Source organism: Fundulus heteroclitus, chromosome 20, assembly GCF_011125445.2.
Source record: "Fundulus heteroclitus isolate FHET01 chromosome 20, MU-UCD_Fhet_4.1, whole genome shotgun sequence".
Taxonomy (NCBI): Eukaryota; Metazoa; Chordata; class Actinopteri; order Cyprinodontiformes; family Fundulidae; genus Fundulus; species Fundulus heteroclitus.
The window spans coordinates 8,911,813-8,925,367 of record NC_046380.1 but is presented as its reverse complement, the minus strand read 5'-3'; the positions used below and the strand labels follow the sequence as shown (position 1 = coordinate 8,925,367).

At 40.5% G+C, this 13,555-nt stretch overlaps 1 protein-coding gene across 1 annotated transcript in view; it reads left to right on the top strand.

Moving 5' to 3' along the window:
- The first annotated feature begins 845 nt into the window (after positions 1–845).
- tspan2a (tetraspanin 2a) overlaps positions 846–13,555 on the top strand; it is a 16,490-nt gene continuing 3,780 nt past the window's right edge. Inside the window, exons 1-3 of the mRNA XM_012865127.3 lie at positions 846–1,067; positions 5,568–5,670; positions 13,042–13,139. Of these exons, the coding sequence (XP_012720581.1) occupies positions 960–1,067; positions 5,568–5,670; positions 13,042–13,139 (309 nt within the window). The 5' untranslated portion in view covers positions 846–959. The remainder of the gene's footprint in view (positions 1,068–5,567; positions 5,671–13,041; positions 13,140–13,555) is intronic.

Sequence of the window (13,555 nt, the reverse complement as noted above, 5' to 3'; positions counted from 1 at the left end):
TGCCAGTACCATGCTGTGGAGAACTTTTTTATTTATTTTTTTTAAGTAGGGCAAGTGAAGCTAGTCAGAGTTGATGTGAAGACTGATGGAGCAAAACAGAGCAACACTGGAGGAAAACCTGTCACATGCTTCCATGTTTGAGACCAGGACAGCGACACAAAAACCTGAAACAGACAGAGCTTCAAAGCACACTCCTGTAGTTGGAGGGTCCATTAGAACTCCTCATGCCTAAATTCAATTTAGAATATGTGGCAAAGGTTTAAAACTGATGTGTGTGTTACAACTCTCTCCTTCCAGTCAGGCTGTGTTGCAGTTTTGCAAAGAATAAAGCAAGAACCTTCTGTCTGTGCGGTTCAAAAAGACTCCAAATGTGGCGCAGTCGTAACTGATCTTGGTTTTACTTTGGTTTTTACCAAGAACTGACTGAGGGCAGATGTACAGCTTACATATGCATGCCACAGCGGTGAGACTTGAATTTGGGAAAAGATTAGAAAAATGTGCATCAAATGTGGGGAGTACCATTGGGTGTTGTAACATAATTTTTTTTTATATATAAAAACTCAGCAGGTGTGAGTAATCTAAAAAAGTAAAATTTATATTGTTATCTAATTTGTGGATTCAGTCATAGCTGCAAACCAATTTGCTTCACAAATGGGGCCTACTTGGGAAAAAAAAATGAAACTGCATAATCTATCCTTGTCCAGATGATTAACGCCAACAACAGAAGAATATAGTTTGTTTGTTTTTTTCTCGGGGTCCCTCATGGCCCCTCTTTCGGGAACCTCGCGTCACCGTTGGGCGGTGCAGGCGGCGCGCAGCTTCCCAGGCAGGCTGAGCAGCTTGTGCGCATGTTTCCGTACAGACTAACGGGAGGCAGGTCTTCATCCGCTGCACAGGCTCATGTTCAGCGGGAAGAAGCGACGGTTTGCAAGATAAAATTAAATAAAATAAAATAAAAAATGCGAAAGGGGCTTCAGATCGACAAAGCAGGCGACACCATGAGCAAAGTGCACGGCGGGATGAAATGCGTGAAATATCTGCTGTTCGTCTTCAACTTCATCTTTTGGGTGAGTCTGCGCTGGAAAAAAAAATGGATTTGCACGGAGACGTCGCTGTTGATTTCAAACACTCCGCTGTTTGCGTCTTCTGATCCTTTGTGTTTATGAGATTAGGCAGCAGATTCCCGTCTCTTTTAAGCCAAATCATCATATTTTCTGCTGGGAAAATAACTGTTGGCGCGATGATGATCTGCCTCGCATCGCAGTGGTCTGTACTTACGATATTTATGGCTCGCCATAATATGCATTCATTTTGTGTATACAGTTGTTTCAATAGGGGCATAGTTAAACTATTTAAAATCAATTATTTTTGCAGCTCGCTTCGTTGCAACTGTTCAGTCCACGGAGACTCTCTCTAAGTCTGCAAAGCCTTCCTGCTTTACTCTACCTTGAAACACATATTGATCTACTTTTGATTTTACCTGTTTAATAGCTCTGAAGTAATAGCCTTTTTATGAATGACCTGCGAAGGGATTTTAAATTGCTTGTTACGCAAAGAGGATCCAGGATGTTGTAGTCCACTCTTATATTAAGAATGATTGATGTTGAATGTGAAGCATCCTGTTTATCCTGCAGCACATACTGTGGCTACATCAGAGCTGCACTCTTGTTGGGTTCTTCCCCCCCCCCCCAGGACAAATCCCTCCTCATCTAGCATTGTGCTGTGACTTTCCTGCTAAGTCTGTTTACAGTGTGGAGCATTTTTTTTTTTTTTCAGCAGGCGTGTTCAGTTTGAAGAACATGCTGCATCAGTTTGTTTTAGTTTGATGGGCTGCTCAGATAAAGATGCACCTTTGTGATTCACTGACACCATCCCATCGTCGGACGTGAATCAGCCAACCTGTCTGGAGTCAGCCAAGGCCATTAAGAAAAAGTAGTTAACCTTTTGTCAAATCATCAATAAACTGTGGTTAACCAAATTTTTGGGAATGCCAGCCCCTTTATTTTTTTTACAAGCCACGCACAGGCCTCGTTACTGGTCTGTTGTATCAACATATCCCTTAATAGATATGTTACCCTGCGCTATGTCTAACAACACAAAGCTGGGTAAAAGATCTCAAAAAGCAACAAATCACGAGTCAAAGAAAAAAACAACAATTTAAGAAAAGGTGTGGAAAAAGTTGAATGGAAGGGTGCACAAAGCAATAGCTCATGCTTTTGGACTCAAATGAACCACAAGTGAGAGACATTATCCCCAAATGGAGAAAAGAGCAGTGATGAATCTTCCCAGGAGTGGCTGGCCTACCAAAATTACTCAAAGAGTGCACTCTTTCAGAAGATCGCCAAATAACTCAGAACAACATCGTATTGGACAGATTTGGCATCTGCTGCAGAGCCCATGTGTAAAAACTACTGCTGACTGAAAATAACACAAAGGCTTGTCTCCAAACGGTTTTCTAGGAGTCCAGTCAAAGTCCAGACTTAAAACCGTTGCATTGAAGAGTCGATCACGATTCCTCCATGGCGATGTAAAAGACTCGTAACTTGTTGCCGTTGCCAGCCAGTGATTAAGTTTATAGGCTAGTTATTTATTTATTTTACCTATAGTCAGGATGGTTTGTGTAGCTTTTTCCCTTAATAAATGAAACCATCATTTTAAAACCTACTTCTGTGTTTGCTAAGAAGATCGTTATTTGATATTAAAATTAGATGATGTAAATAATTATATGTGCCTATATGACAAGAGAGCAAGAACAAAATAAATCTGTAAGAGAAGGGAATCCTTTTTCACAGTACTCTATATTTATTTATTGCTTTAATAAATGGTAAAACAATGAATGAAAGGTTGCATATTAAGCCTTGAAAATTTTAGGCTTTTCTCATGTTTTCCTCTCATGTAGTTCAGTTTCTTTTGTCACATCCTCAGCTTTTCTTGGAATCAGTTCCATCTTTATTAGATTATGCTCCTGTTTTAAATTGAATCAATCAACTATTAGTTGTAAATTCATAACCAGAGCTGTATTTTATGTCTCACTCATTGAGATTGATATAAACTGATATAAATCAGAACAAATGCAAAGGCGTTTTTGGGCCGTCTGCCGTTGGTACTGATGTTGTACTGTTAAATGATACAGTACACATGTGGCAGCATTGACTCTGTGCTCTGTAAGATGATCTCTTGTCTCACCCCGAACCGACAGCCCCCCCTTTGTTTTTGCCGTTTTGGGACAGAAAGGAGAGCTCTTGTGGCGGGAGCCAAAAGAGGCGTACAGTGCGTTGTCATTTTGGCGTGCCGAGCCAACATGCAGCCGATGCCAACGTGAGTTACATCACCAAGGCACTGTGAGGCTGGCACAACTAGTGGCTGAAGTGCGCCCTGTGAGATTGCACCCTGATCGTCTTGTTCTCATATAATGGTCTGTGTGGATGCTGCAGCTAGGAGTATAATCTTCTTTTATCCATAACGTCCATAAAGAAGTCATTCTTCGCCTTCAAAAGAGTAAGAAGACGGAAAAGAGAACGCAAAAACTAAAACATAAAGAGGTTTAAATGTATATTTTATGTTTGTAAAATTGAAAAAAATGTTTTCATACTATTTTTTTTTTCTATGGTCTCTGTTGATTATGCATTTAGGATCTATTTTTAGGATTCCTCTCTGCACAAGCAAATAATAACATTTTGGTTCATCTGTAGGTCGAGAAAAACTCATTTTCTCAAATCTGGCTTAACCAAACAGGAGTGACGATTCAGAGTGAACATACTTGAACCTTTTCTTTTCAATTTCTTTCAATGAAGCCACAGTCACTGAAGAGATGAACCATTAGCATTCCTGGCACAAGCCTGTTTTGAATAAACAGAAGGAAAAACAAGCGTTGAGCATCGGCACCCACTTCACTGAGGAAACAGGAGCAAGAGCGCCACCTGTAGCACTTTAACGAATAGATGATATAGTCAGAAAAAAAGGTGACCCCGGATCAATATTAGGGTGTTAATGTATAAAAGGTCTGTTAACCTTAAGTGTCCTTAACTACACACCACAGATCCCCCATGTCAGTATCTGAGAAACAATGATAAAGCTAATATGGGAAAAACTTCATCAAAATCAAGTCCAAAATCTTTAGATACATTCAAAATGCCTGATATGTTCAACTATTACATAAAGGGTGAGTACTTATTTTTTTATGATTCTAAAAGAAAGGGCAATAAAGTCAATAAGCCTCTTAAAAATAGTCTTTTGCTAATTCTTTGTAGTTATAAAATCATTGGCATCCTCCCACACATGATTACCTCGCCCTCAGTAAGTGAGGCAGCGTTGGAGGAATCTTTAAAACCTGATCGGTGTTTGAACTGTTTAGATGCAGTAGAGCTTTCTGAGTTATTTAAAATTTTAGCTTCATCTAAACCAATCAGTTACTTCGACTGCAGGCATGTCTTGATGACATAAAAACCCGGATGACATTAAATTTTCAGCTTTTCAATTCTGACAAGACAGAAGTTGTCATCTTTGGACCAGAGTTCTTAAAACACAAACTTCTTAAGCAATCACTTAATTTGGATGCCATTAAACTGGCTTCTGGTAATAAAGTAAAAAAAACCTTGGGACATGTCATTTAAATCCCATATTAAACAGGTTTCCAGGGTTTCCTTTTTTTCACCCCTAGAATATTGCCAAAATTAGAAATATTCTGTCCAGTTGAGATGCTGCAGCAAGAGTTCTGATGAAAATCAACAAGAGAGATCGTATTTCTCCAATTTTAGCAGGTGGTTCCTAGAGTTTCTAAAAGTAGAATGGGAGGCAGATCCTTTAGTTATCAGGTTCCATTAATGTGGAACCAACTCCCAGTTTTGGTCTGTGAGGTAGACACCGTGTCTAGTTTTAAGACCAGGCTTAAAACTTTCCTTTTTAACAAAGCTTCTAGTTATAGTGGCTTAGGTTATCCTGAGCTATCTCTGTAGTTATGCTGCTATAGGCTTAGGCTGCTTGAGGACATCAGGGCCTATTTTTCTCACTCTGCTGAGTTCTCCTACTGTTCTCCAATTTTCATTGTTTGTTGTCATTTCAGCTTTTAACATTTTGTTCTCTGTCATTTTTCTCTTCATAGAAGGTACACCTGGTCTGGCGTTCTGTTAGCTGTGACATCATCCAGGGGAGACAGATCATCTGCTATTACCATCTAACATAGAAAGTACTCCTGGGTCAATGTGAGCTTCTGTGCTTTCTGTGTCTCTGCTCTGTCTTCTCTAAGCCCCAGTGGGTCGAGGCAGATGAGTGTTCACACTGAGCCTGGTTCTGGTTCTGCTGGATGTTCTCCTCCCTGTTAAAGGGGAGTTTTCCTCTCCACTGTCGCTTCATGCATGCTCAGTATGAGGGATTGCTGCAAAGCCATCAACAATGCAGACGACTGTCCACTGTGGCTCTACGCTTCTTCAGGAGGAGTGAATGCTGCTTGGAGAGACTTGATGCAATCTACTGGGTTTCCTTAGAGAGGAAACTTTTTGACCAATCTGAATGATTTGATTGAATTTGACCAACACAATTATTCATTTTGAAATGTATTATTCCTGCAGTTGTCGGGCTTGTTGGTGCTGGCCGTGGGACTGTGGCTGAGGTTCGACCCGAACACAGTGGACCTCCTGACAGGCGATGGCGCTCCTAAAACCTTCTTCATTGGTACGTCACAGTTTTTTAGGCCTCCCTCTCTCACCTTACCCATTCAAATAGCCCTATGAGTATACCTATCATATATTCTTCAGTATTCACTCAGGATGTGCAACCATTGTTGCTGAAGTTATAATATATTCTATCGTGCCAAAGTTCAGTGCATTCACAGTCAAAATACATGTGTTTTTTTTACATATTTTGATGTTTGAAGATAGCAGCATATTGCATTTCAATCTTGTCAGTAAAACTAACTGCTTTCGCTTTTAGATATAAGACTCAATGTGTTACATCTAAATCTAAGGCATCATTGTAAAACTTTCAAAAACAAAGACATATATTTTCTTTCCCAGGTTGAGAGTTATGACTAAATGCCTGATCAATTTAAAGGTTTGACCTCAGTCTGATTGGCTTTTCAATCCATGTTTCAATTTAGGCCAAGAACACACTTGGAACAGCACGTAACTATAAGCTTGATCACATAGTATTTCTTTTTCTAATTTTAACATATTTTCTCCGTTGGAAAACCTGAAATGTAAGCTTTAATCATTATTTGCACGATATCCCTGGACATCATCGGCATCAGTTTATTATATTTCATAGTAATGCAGGGGGTCTGATAGTAAACCAGGCCATCTCCTCCTTGTTTTGGCTTATTGAGAAGCCAACCTGTGTCAGGATGTGTTAATAATTACTGCTAATGAAAACATGGCATTTAACTTCTTAGAATATTGAAATATTACTTTAGATCAATGAAAAAAACAGTTTTAAGACAGAAATCTGGGCTTAATGAAAGGTATAATTAATACCTACTTAAAAAGGTTGTTAATCTGAAATACGAGACTTGTCAAAAGGCATATGTCAATTTACTGAGCATGGCTGTATCAAAACAGTGGTACAGATAACATTTTTTGAATATAATTCAAAGGTACAGCATTCTTTGTCTCTTATTTCAGAAAGTGGAGTTTATATCTCATTGTCGTTGGTGAAGATTCTAAGTTTCTTACTTTTTTTTTTTTTAAATATGTCATTGTCGATTAAGTAGACACAGTGAAATATTTCAAGCCTTATTTTTTTTTATTTTGATGATTACGGCTAACTGATAATGATAACCCAAAATCCAGTGTCTTAGAATATTACCCAAGATCAATAAAAAGGAAAATTTCAAACAAAAATGTCAGGCTTCTGCAAAGTATGTTCATTTCTACACAATCAATGCTTGTTTGGGGCTCCTTTTGCACTAATTACTACATGAATGCAGCGTTGCATGGAGGTGATCAGCCCGTGGTTCCGCTGAGGTGTAATGGAAGCCCAGGTAGCTTGGAGAGCTGAATTATTGGGTCTGGTGTCTCTCATCTTCCTCTTGGCAACACTCCATAGATTCTCTGTGGGGCTCGGGTCAGGCCAGTTTACTGGCCAATCAAGCGCAGTAACACCATAGTCACTGGACCAGCTTTTGGTACCTTTGGCAATGTGGTCCGGTACCAAAACCTGCTGGAGTTTTATATTTGCATCCCCATGAAGTTTTTTTCAGCAAAAGCAAGCATGAAGTTGATAAGAAATTGACCGCATGTTTACAGCACAGTCCTGGACTCTCATACAAGACAATGAGAGACGGACAGATTTCCGGAACGACAGAGAGTGTCCAACGCTCGGCTACGTCAGCTTATATGGATGAGCAAAGCCTGCTCAGGATTGGTCGATTACCCCACGTTGGCTTCTGTGATCCACGTCACCGTTGGGCTGAGAGCTTGGCTGCGGGGAAGATAACTGTCCATTTGTTTATGCATGCCGTACGTCCTTGGGTTTGTTTCCCTGCTTACTGTCTTTCACAGCCACAGCCTCTGTTATTTCATAATATGTAACAAAGTGCTCTAAAAAAACAGTTGGTCCACTGGACCAACACCAGCAGATGACATGGCATCCCAGGTCATCACTGACTGTGGAAACTTTACTGCACTTAAAGCAACATGGATTCTCTGCCTCTCCATTCTTCCTCCAGACTTTGGGGCTTTGATTTGCAAAGCTTTACTTTTACTCAACAATGCAGATGATCTGAAGTTTGCTATCAAAGCAACCATGGCTTTTACTACACCTCAGCAGAACCGCAGGCTGATCGCCTCCAGGCCACGTCACATTGGTGCAGTAACTCATGCAAAAGGAGACCAAATCAAGTATTGTGTGCATAGAAATTAACAGACCTTTCAGAAGCCTGACATAGCATCCCTTTAAAATGTTTTTTTTTTCATTGATTTTTGGGTTATTTTTATCTGTAAACTATAATTATCGAAATTGCATAAACAAAGCCTTGAAATACTTCACTCTGCATAATAAATGTATATAATAGATAATAACTCCCTTCTGGAAATGAGTGACAATACTGAACATTTACACCATGTTCAAATTTTTTCAGAAATATGGATTTTATGTGGTAGACAAACCAAAAGTAGTGCACAATTGTGACGTGGAAAAGGATGATTTTAAATTTCAAATCTGAAACATGTGGCTTGCATTTGCATTCAGCCCTGTTTTAATCTAGTTTAGAAATTGTAAATCTGTGCAAGTTCAGCATCAGCTGCGAACATTTACAAAAACGGATGCTGCAGAGAAACCCTAGATGGAGGATGGGTGTGGTTATTTGTGGCGTCCTTTAACCACCAACCAAATATCGGGTTTGCTGTTAGCTTTGAAGCTACTGTGAAGTTGCCTTAAGGTGGAAGAGAACTGCAGGCTTCTAAGTGTTGGTTTCTCAGCATGTCTGCATCCAGTAAACATACATTTCACAGAAGGAACATTGAAACTTTCATATAAAAGACAATATGACTTGTGATAGGTGAATTTCCTTAAATTAATTTGGAGCTTTTCAATAAATAAATAAGCTGAACGGTGGACATTAAAAATATATTTTGTTCAATAAGGATTTTAGACAGATCCATAAAGACCTACAGGTAAATGTTCATATGTTATTAAACAACTGGCCTGGCGGTGACTAGCATTGGTTTGGATTGTGAGAATGAATTAATAAATTACCTGCTTACTAAGATCTTTGGAAATACAGAAAAAAAATGCCTCCAAATGTTTAAAAAGCAGCTCCGCTTCTGCTCCGATATGGCATTAACTCTGTGGCACTTTGTTGTCAGGTGGCGTTTGAATACTCAATGAGTGTCTTTACAAAAACTCCCACTGAACACACATCAGATTATTAAGACATACAGTAGGAGAAACAAGCGGCCCTCAGTGTGCAGTCCTCAGTACAACAGGCTCTCTATGTCTTGTTCTGTGTAGGAGCGCATGCTTTGAGAGAAGACTGTTCTTGTTGCTCCCGTTTTGAGCATGACCTAAAATGGTGACTTCACTTCATCAGCTCCCCGCTGAGCTGTCGTGGAACTGGTTCCGCCCTCAGGAGCAGAGCAGCAGGTTGAGAGTGTCGCATGGAAACTCTCCTGTTGTACCTTCTTCTTGAACCTCCTGATATCTTCCTGCACAGAATTAAAAAAAAAAATGTTTCGTACAGTAGCCTGTGGAAATTCAAGAGGGTGAAATACACAGCCTCGCAATGCTATTTGTTTCCTTTTATGGCTTGTTAGCTTTTTTTAATGAATGACTCAGACTTGAAACATGAAAACCTGGGACCAATAAACAAGCAGAGTTTCACATACGCTGTTAAAATTCAGGTTATGCAAAGTCAGAGAAGCAGATTAGATAATATTTAACAGTTTGGGTGTATGCAAACGTCCAAACCTTGTCAGTCATGTGAATGTGCACTCCGGTACCATATTTCTGTAAAATAAATAAATACAATTGGCCAAAATAACGTGCTTGTATTACCTGTTGGATTACAAAAATCAGATCAATTAGTGCAAAAATTATTTTGTAGGTGTGGCCCAAGAAGCATCTAATCACGGATAGAAGCAAAAAGCTCTTTCAAGAGCTTTGCAACCTTATTGTTGCAAAATGTACTCATAACATTGATTGCGAGAGTTTTTTTTTCTAAACTCCTGCATGTTGCAGTGACCACCATCGGTACCATAATCAGTGATCAGGTCCCATAAGGTAGCTCTGATCAAGTTCCCCTGGCAGAGGAGTCAAAACGACAATCTGAGTAAGAGTGGAAAGGACCTCTCTTAAAGAGTTTCAGTATGACCTGGAATTAGCAGGAACTGTTGTTTTTTAATGAAAATCCACGTTGAAGCTCATTTAATGTTTGTTTCAGAACATTTGAACAAGCCAATTAAATACTGAGAGAATAAGGTGTTGTCTTCTGCACCAAAGTTTAACGCTTTAAAAGTCTTTGTACACACCATGTTTGGAGAAGAGATCGAACTGCAAATTATTCCAAAAAAAAGCAATATGCTAACCGGGAAATTTTGGAGCTTAGAACATCTTTCATCTTGTGGTACTGGCAGAATTAGCATAGCTGAAGAAAGAATGAATGGACAAATTGACATTAAGGACAAGAACCTAAAGATGAAGGCCGGGTGGATCTTTGTGCTGGACAACAATCCCAAAGACGCAGTCAAGGAAAATCACACTTGGTGTCAGAGAAAGGAAAGTCAGAGCCGAGTCAATGACCCGACTTGGCTCTAATTGAAAGTCAAAGGGAAGAACCAAAGATCAGAGTTAATTGAAGATCCCACCCCCCCACACATACACACATAGAACATTCAAAATAACATCTGAACAACACCTTTAGCGTATTAAACAATAATTAATTTAGACAACTTGAAACTGGCTTTTTGAACAAAGCGCTGAATAATAAACCGTACTTATTCTCTGTGTTATTCCACTTTAGTGCATATAACTTAATTTAGGGACTAATGTCCCTGGATTTGTACATCTTCTCTGAGCACTTTGCTTGTCATCAGTATCTGGTGCGAATTTCGTGGCAATAGACTCATTAGAAATACATTTACTGAGAAAAAAAACACTGACATGTTCGATGCTTATTTTCCCTGCTGGCAGAATAACAGCTCTTCCACGTCAAGGTTTGAATAAACACCACCGTATTATTACATTTACATTTGTTTTCTGAGTGTTTTAATATTGATTGGAATCAGAAATCTGTATCTTATATCAGATTTAGAAAAGTATACCTCTGCACATATGTGGAAGAACAACACGCTGATTGACAGTTCTGTCAGCGAGCCAGTACACCTCTGTGGAACCCATCATCTTACAGGGATAATGTTATCTTCACCTACGCGTGTCGGTTTAAAGCTTTAATCTGAAGTAGCCCCAGTAAATGAGTAGGAGCATGATTAGAGGAGGCCGCTCAGCACCTCTGACAAGTTAGTGTGGATTTACTCTTCTTATTCTCAGAAACTAGACTGAAGCCGAATGACTCCTGGAGCCATTTAAATGCTCCCTTGTTTGATACAACGTGGTGCTGAGAGTCATTCACAACCAGAAAGTGTAAAGTTCCTGGAAACAACAGGGGAAACATCACCGCCCAACAGTGCAGCTCAGGCGAGGAGAGCAAACAGTGCCACCTGAATGAGACAAAGGGACCGCATCCACTGCAGACGTTGTGTCACCTTTGCACTTCCCCGGTGTGTATACAGCTACGGCGTGTGTATACAAGATAGGGACAGAGCTTAACTCAGAGGTAATGCAGATGTTTACAGTTACTAATGTGTGTTTCTATCTGATAGCTGCTTTAAAAACCACCAGGGCTGCTGGGTAGGTGTCTGCAAGATGTCACCGCTTCCTCTAACGGGAAGTGCTATAAAAGAACAAGTGTTATAATGACTGACTAATGGAAAAAAAAAATTGGGATTCTTCTGTGTGTTGACACCTTTTATATACAGTGAAAGCTTCCTCGGCCCGTCATATCTTCCGTTGTGAATCCAGACAATTTGCATTGAAGCCAACCGTTCATTGCGTTCAGCTCCCTGCAGCCCGGCGGCCTTGCTTGCTTGTCTTTGCTTCCCTTTTTTGGTTCGACAACAGGAAAACAACAGCTTGCGTTGGGGCCCATGTGGATTAATTATATTGCTGCAGTGATTAGGCCCTAACCACGGACCTCGGGGAGCAGCCTGGTGTATGGTTGCAGCGTCGAGGACTCGGCGGTGAAGGGTGGGAGCAGGGGAGCGGACGAGAGGAGGTGACGTCAACCGGAGACGAGCAGAGACGGTCGCGGTTGCCGGCATTTAAACGGCACGAAATTTGATTTGCAGTTATACAAGACAAATCGTGTCAGTTTCACTGCTTCGGTCTCCAGGACCATAAAACAACACAGCCTGTAACCAGTGGTGGTTGTAGACCAAATTTAGCAGGGGGGCCAGGGTGGGGCCAGTGTTTTTTAACAGGGGCACAGAACAAAAGATTAGGAAAAAAAGCCTAAACAGGTCAACATTTCATCTTTTAATATATTAAGTAAGCCAAAGAGCCAATTGTGGCTCTTGAACTGCAGGTTGCAGACCCCTGGTCTTTTCTCAATACGGCAGGAGCTTATTGGGAAACAGCAAAAAAAATTATTATTGTTATTTTTTATATTTATTTTTTAATTATTTTGTTATTTTATTATTGGGTAAAACCATAAACGTAAAAAATACAACTGATCCAAATGACCAGTCAGTCACTGTATCTTTGTCAGCATTTATCATCCTAAGAAATTTAATATCATGTCTTTATTATCATCCTAAGAAATTTAATATCATGTCTTTAGTACAGGGGCCATAACAGGGGCCAGGAACATTTCTACAGGGGCACAGGCCCCTGTTGGCCCCTGTCTAGAACCGCCCCTGCCTGTAACTGAAAACACCTCCAGTACATTAAAACATATAATACAACGTAAACATATACATTTCAGTTGGGCCTTTAATTTAACTGGGAATCATATCAAGCCTCTGGGTTTTTAATCCAACGTGGAGGATCTGGCCATCGCCTGGTCCTTTTAGTGGTTCTGAACCTCAGGTTTTCTCTGCATCTTCCAGTCTGGGGTCACTCTTCGCTTTGGATATTCGCTCTCTGTGAGCAGTGAAGCCAAAGGTTTACAAACACCCAAGTCGTAAAAATAATCTCCTTTTAAAGGAGCAGTCAAGCTGGCAGCTAGCACTTATCTCCACAGAAAGCTGTGAGATCCTCAGTGAAGGAGTGGGCCGATAATCAAACCGCGAGAGGTGGGAGGCAGCTCTGAAGTTCTCAGCTAGTAAAGAAGTTTCCTCCTACGCGTTCCTGCTGTTACTCAAACACAACAAACAGTCTTTTTATAAACCTCCCCTCCGAAGACGTGCAGGCAGGCGCGCTGGCTCCTGCTGCCACCGTCAGGTTGAAGCTGTGAACTGCAGCAACGTCACGTTCATTCTTCTCTTCTGTCACATCAGATGTTCTGAGCGAAGCGAACGCTCACCGAATAAACGGTCTTTCTGTGTCTTTCTGCAGCTATTTACATCCTTCTCAGCGCAGGAGGCCTGATGATGGTTGTCGGGTTCTTCGGGTTCTTCGGAGCCATGCGGGAGTCTCAGTGTCTTCTTGCATCGGTGGGTTTGACTGCTCGAAATGGATCTCATACCACACCACACCATCCTTATTTATAAAGCACTTAAAAAAAACAGCCAACAGCTGAAACAAAGTGTTGTGCATCTCTACAAGCTAAAACACATCCTTTGAAAAACTAAAATAAAATGATAATGCATAAGAATGCTTAAAAGAAACAATAATATCAATTTGAAATGAAAATTAGGTCTTGCCAAAAAAAAAAAAAAAAAAAAAGCCAAAGAATAATAGTGGGTTTTAAGGCGAGTTTTAAAGGTGGGCAGTGAAGGAGCCTCTCTTATGTGCAGGGGCCGTTATTCCAAAATTGAGGACCAACTATAGAAAAGACCCGGCCCCCTCTGAGCTTCCTCTTAGACCTCGGTACCTCCAGGAGATGCAGTTCAGCTGACCTGAGCGGCCG